This window comes from Nuphar pumila, chromosome 12 (genome assembly GCF_984573655.1).
Source record: "Nuphar pumila chromosome 12, dmNupPumi1.hap1.1, whole genome shotgun sequence".
Lineage (NCBI taxonomy): Eukaryota > Viridiplantae > Streptophyta > Magnoliopsida > Nymphaeales > Nymphaeaceae > Nuphar > Nuphar pumila.
In genome coordinates this window covers 37,158,449-37,164,253 of record NC_143260.1, presented here as the reverse complement: position 1 = coordinate 37,164,253, position 5,805 = coordinate 37,158,449, and the positions used below count along the sequence as shown (strand labels likewise).

Genomic DNA, 5,805 nt, shown 5'->3' with positions numbered 1-5,805 from the left:
TGAGATTAATGTAGTTGATGAATGCATATACCATAAGTTCAGTGAGAGTAAATATATTTTCCTAGTTTTATATATCGATGACATATTGCTTGTCAGTAATGATATAGACATACTGCACAAAACCAATAGATTTTTGATAAAAAAAAATTAAAATAAAAGATCTTGGTGATGTCTCTTTTATATTAGTGATCCAAATACATCGAGACCGTTCTCAGAGTATTCTTGGATTATCGCAAAATAGCTATATCAAAAAGATTCTAGATAAATATGGCATGGAGGATTATAAACCAGATGATACTCTTATTGCTAAGAGAGTCAAGTTTAGTCTCGCTCAGTGCCCCAAACACTAGTCTGAAATTAAGGATATGGAACAGATTTCTTATATGTCTGTTGTAGGGAGTCTTATGTATGTTCAGGTGTGTACGAGTCCGAATTTAACATACATTATTGGAATGTTAGGCAGATATCTTAGTAACCTAGGTATAAATAATTGAAAAGCAGCGAAAAGGGTTATACGATATTTACAGAGAACAAAAGGCTATATGCTCACATACAAGAAGTCAGATCAGTTGAAGATTATTGGATATTCTGATTCTAACTTTGCTGAATGTCAAGACAGTCGCAGATCCACGTCATGTTATATTTTTCTGTTGGCCAGAGGAGCTATTTTCTAGAAGAGTGCCAAGCAGAAACTCGTTGATTCTTCCACTATGGCAGCAGAGTTCGTAGCTTATTATTAAGCATCCAATCATGAAATATAGTTATATTATTTTTTCACAGGGCTGCAGATTTTGGATAATGTTGAAAGATCACTAAAGTTATTTTGTGATAATAATTCGACAATGTTATATTCTAATAACAGCATGAACTCATCGAAGTCAAAACACATTGACATTAAGTTCCTTATTGTTAAAGAAAGAATGCAGAATTGTCAAATATTGATATAACATATTGGCACAAACTCTATGATTGCAGATCCGCTTACCAAAGGTTTGTCATCCAAGGTCTTTCATGAGCATATTGCTCGAATGAGTGTTTTATCATTTTATGATATGCAGGTTTAGTGGGAGTTTATATTTGAATGTTCTATGATATAATAAAGTTCTTTTTACAACTTTAAAATAAAGTTAAAGTTTCAGTTTCATTATGTAGTCATATGTTGTAATCTCATTAAAGTTTAAGGAAAGACCAGTTGAAAGTAAGCATCTTTGATCACATTACATGTAATTTCCATGCTTCACATTCATACTTGATCCATGTTATTTTGTTATGTCAATATACATGATAATTGATGGGTTCAATTACGTTATTTTTAATAAAGATTGCTTTGGTTCTATGTTGACAGGATCAATAAACCAAATTTGTAGAGATATCAATTGATAAGACAGTGTTTTTGAGCTCATAAGGTTATAATGTGTGATTATAAGGTTACATATGTGGCCCAAGTGAAAGATTGTTGAAAAAAATTGTGGGCCAACATATGATAAGTCACACGTTATATGTTATCTATGGTTTAGGCCCTTTTTATATGATCTATTTTGGTTGGGCCATGTGATATCTCATGTGGTGTGGTGTTATTAAGTGAAGAGACTTCTTATGTTATTTTTTGTTAATTTCTAATTTTATGATGAGTTGAATTGAAAATAAACTCTCAGATGAATACAATTAGGTTATGCTTCACAATTCAAACCCTCTATCATCATCAAGAGAAATCAGTCCCTTTCTCGTAAGGTTTAGATAAAGACAATGGCCACGTATACATCATACTTGTCAAAGATCTAACGGAGCACCAATGGATTGAGGTACGCTTCCGCATTAAGATTCACTTTATGTTTTGCTTTCAACGATTTAGCACAAGCATGTTTGGCGGTCCTTTTAGTTTTTCGGTGAATTGTCATTTTTTTCCCAACATATCCTTCATGCCCAAGTTTTTCCCAACGTGTCCTGCATGCTCAAGGATAAGAACTGATTATGCAGTGTGAAAGTCCAAAAGGGTCGGTAAACCATGATTCCCTCGAAAGTGTTCGACGAAATGCCCAAACCAAATTTGTACTTTTGCACCTCTAGGATCGTCGGCCTAGCGCGGTCTGGGAAGGTCTACCATGCCCGTCAGTTGTTTGACACAGAGGGACTTAGTCGCTTGGAACGCCATGTTATAGGAATATTCACAAAGTAGGTATTCCAAAGAAGCTCTGTCTTTGTTCATGGACATGAGATTGGGGGGGTTATGATGTGATCCCTACTCTTTTACTGCTGCCATTAGCGCATGCGTGAATGTGGGTGAGCTCAATTATGGAAGAAAATTGCATGGATTGATCGTTTCTTTGGGATTGCTCTCATCTTTGCCTGTTTGTAATTCACTTATAGATATTGATGGAAAATCATTGGACCCATCGAGCTCCTTGGCTATCTTTCGTCAGATGAAGGAGCTCAATTATGTATCCTTGTGTTCTCTGCTTATGTCTTATGTCCAATCGGGCTTGTTGGAGGATGCCCACAGAGTGTTCGATAGAATGCCACAAAGAATAGAAGTTGCCTGGAACATTATGATTGCTGGTTATGCTCATCGTGGGGATGTTAATTCATGTTTTAGTTTGTTTAAGGAAATGAAGAGGATGGGTGGAACACCTGAATTGCCGACATTTTTGAGTCTCATGAGTTTATGTTCTGATGCGGAGCATGCTTGTTATGGCTGTATGATCCATGCCTGTATTGTGAAATGTGGTTTGGACACGATAGTCGAAGTAATCAACTCAATTCTTAGCTTCTATGCTAAGTTTGATTGCAAGAAGAAGGCCACAAAGCTCTTCGAATCGCTGAGGCATCGTACGCAGGTCTCATGGAATGTCATGATCGACGCCTACATGAGACACTCCTATGGGGATGAGGCTTTTACTTTGTTTCAGCTGGCACCTGAGAAAAACAATGTTTCCTGGACTACCATGATTGCAGGATGCACCAGGAACGGTCATAGTGAACTCTCACTAGACCTCTTTGTGAATATGAGAGCGAGTCAACTTCTGCCGGATGATTTTACATTTGGAGCTGTGCTTCATGCATGTGCCAACTTAGCATTACTGGGACACGGTAAGATGGTTCATGCTTGCATTATTCTGATGGGTTTCTCTTCATTTGTTTATGTTGCTAATGGTTTGATCAATATGTATGCTAAATGTTGGGGCTTGCTTGAAAGTGCTATCAAAGATAAGGATGAAGTTTCTTGGAATGCAATGATCTTTGGGATTGGGCAGCATGGGCAGGTTGAGGAAGTCTTGAAACTGTATGAGGCAATGGTAGACTCCAAAATGAGGCCAGATAAGGTCACTTTCATTGGCCTGTTGATGGCTTGTAGTTATAGAGGGCTCATTGAGTAAGGGAGACACTACTTTGAGTCTATGATCGATGTCTATGGGATCACACCTGAGGCTGATCACATAGCATGCATGGTTGACATGATAGGTTGGGCCGGATTTTTGAAAGAGGCAAGTTCAGTGGTCGAGGGTTATATGTGCAGCACAGAAGTTGGCACCAGTGGGGCGTTACTTGGCTCATGTGTGTTGCATGGCGATGTCGAGCTCGCAAGAAGAGTAGCAGGGGAATTGTTAGCCATGGAGCCACACAAGGAGGTTGGTTATGTGTTGCTATCTAACCTGTACTGTGGTGTCGGGCAATGGAAAGATGCTCAGAGGGTGAGGAAGGAAATGGTTAGGCAAGGGGTGAGAAAATCACCTGGGTGTAGTTGGATTGAGGTGAAAAACAATGTAGTCGTTTTTGTGGCAGGTGAATCTTCACATCCCAAAATGGATGTCATTTGTAAAGTTTTGCACTCATTAGCTATCCAAATGAGTAGCACAAGTAGCAATCTTTTTTATTTAGAAGGCAGCCTCATATCCAAGAAGAATGTTTAACTGGTTGAATCCCATTGTTCTCACATTGATAACACAACACAATTTTTTGCACGAGCCAACTCGAGTTTTTGAGATAAATGAGACAAACTATTCCGCAAAAAAAAAAAAAGATAAATGAGGCAAACATGAACAGCCACTATCGGGTTCCGAAGCAGATCCAGTGTTCTGGGCATATCCTCCTCCTCTCTTAAAAGGTAGAACACTTATCTTACGGGGGCTCCGAGTGGTTGGTAGGAGCTGTTAGTGCACGTCTCCTTGTGGTGGGACGTTGCAGGTTCAAACCCCAGTGCTACGTTGAATAATAACTTGTGGGGTCTGCCTAACCCCATCTTGCCTTTCCCAAAAAAAAAAAAAAATTCTAGCTTTCATGTTTGTCATGCATGGCTCATCATGAAGGTAGTGCCAATAAAACTTTGTGGTGTATGATATTTGGACATGGAATTTGTGAAGCACACAAATTGCATAAAATAAAATGTGAGGTGTCACTTAATTGGCCGATGCTTCAATTCTATGGACGGTTATGAACACGTAAAACCCTAGTATTTTTTATGCACCTATTCGTACTAGATATCTCGAAAGATTTCACGTTATATGCAGTGGGCCATGCAGCGACCTGCCTGACAGCCATCCATCTTGGCATTTTTTGATATGGGTGCAGTGTCTATCTTGTGAAATGTTGAGATGGATGGTCAGCAGTACTGAAACTACATGCTAACACGGCTGCATAAAAAATGACCTGTATTTCTAAGAGAGTGGATAGGTGCAATATGATGGAAGAAAAATTGTGCATTAAATCAGGTGCTTAATGCACAAATATTTGTGCAATCATGTTGCACTTGATCAATAAAAAAAAAATAGTGTCTTAAACTGCTTAGAGTAGATCCAATAATCTGTTTGAATGCCTTTCAAGTTACTCAGCTGAAAAAAAAGAACTTATCGAAATAACAACTTACTACACTGGATATTACACGGTTCGGTGTTGGGATCACCTACGTCCACGGCACAAACTCTCTAGTCAACTCCACGACTTGAGTAGGTTTCATTATTAAGAGTTTTTAAATAATTTTTACAATTAGATATTTCAAGCATATCCAGACTCTCTCTTTCTTTATAATTTACGTATTGAACATTGTTGTGAACTTCTCTTTGCCTTAGGCGATCCTCCATTTGCCTTAGCCGATTATTATCAAGATGCTTCATTTGGTTATCAACCTTATCATGAACCTCCATTTATTTTAGCCGCTGATTATCATGCATTCGGTTATACCTCTTATCTTGATCAAGGCTCTTCATTCGCTGTTGCCTCTTATCTTGATCAAGAGTATCGTGATGAAGACTCTTCATTCGGTTATGCTTCTTATCTTGATCAAGACTCTTCATTATTTGGTTATGCCTCTTATCTTTATCACTCTCCCTCAAACTCGAGTTGGGGTGAATACACAACCCGAGTTTGCTTCAAAGTCGATCAAAATCAATCCGAAGAAGTGTTTTGGTTAAGATATCGACTACTTGTTGTGACAAAGAAACAAACTTAGTGATAAGACTGCCACGAGCCACCTTTTCTCAAACAAAGTGAAAGTCAATTTGAACATGCTTCATGCGAGAATGAAATGTTGGTTTGATAGTCACTTGAAGAGCTGAAAGATTATCACAAAATAGAATAGGTGGTTCAGATAAATATATCCCAATGTCTCGAAGAATAAATGACAACCATGTAAGTTCTGTTGTTGTCGATTCCATTGCTTTTTATTCGGCTTCAGTACTTGAACGAACCACTGTCTGTTGTTTCTTAGCACTCCAGGATATGTAATTGGTGGCAAAGAAGGTGGAAAAGCCTATGGTGGATCTTATGGTAAGAGGACAACCAGCCCAATCCGTATAAGAAAAGGCATATAAT

The 5,805-nt window shown here is 38.3% G+C and overlaps 1 protein-coding gene across 1 annotated transcript; it reads left to right on the top strand.

The window, feature by feature from the left end:
• Positions 1–2,032: 2,032 nt before the first annotated feature.
• LOC149820721 (Tetratricopeptide repeat (TPR)-like superfamily protein) lies at positions 2,033–3,374 on the top strand. Its single transcript, XM_089981849.1, has 2 exons — positions 2,033–2,172; positions 2,264–3,374. Exons 1-2 carry the CDS (start codon positions 2,033–2,035, stop codon positions 3,372–3,374), a joined length of 1,251 nt encoding a protein of 416 aa, XP_089837975.1.
• Positions 3,375–5,805: the final 2,431 nt, after the last annotated feature.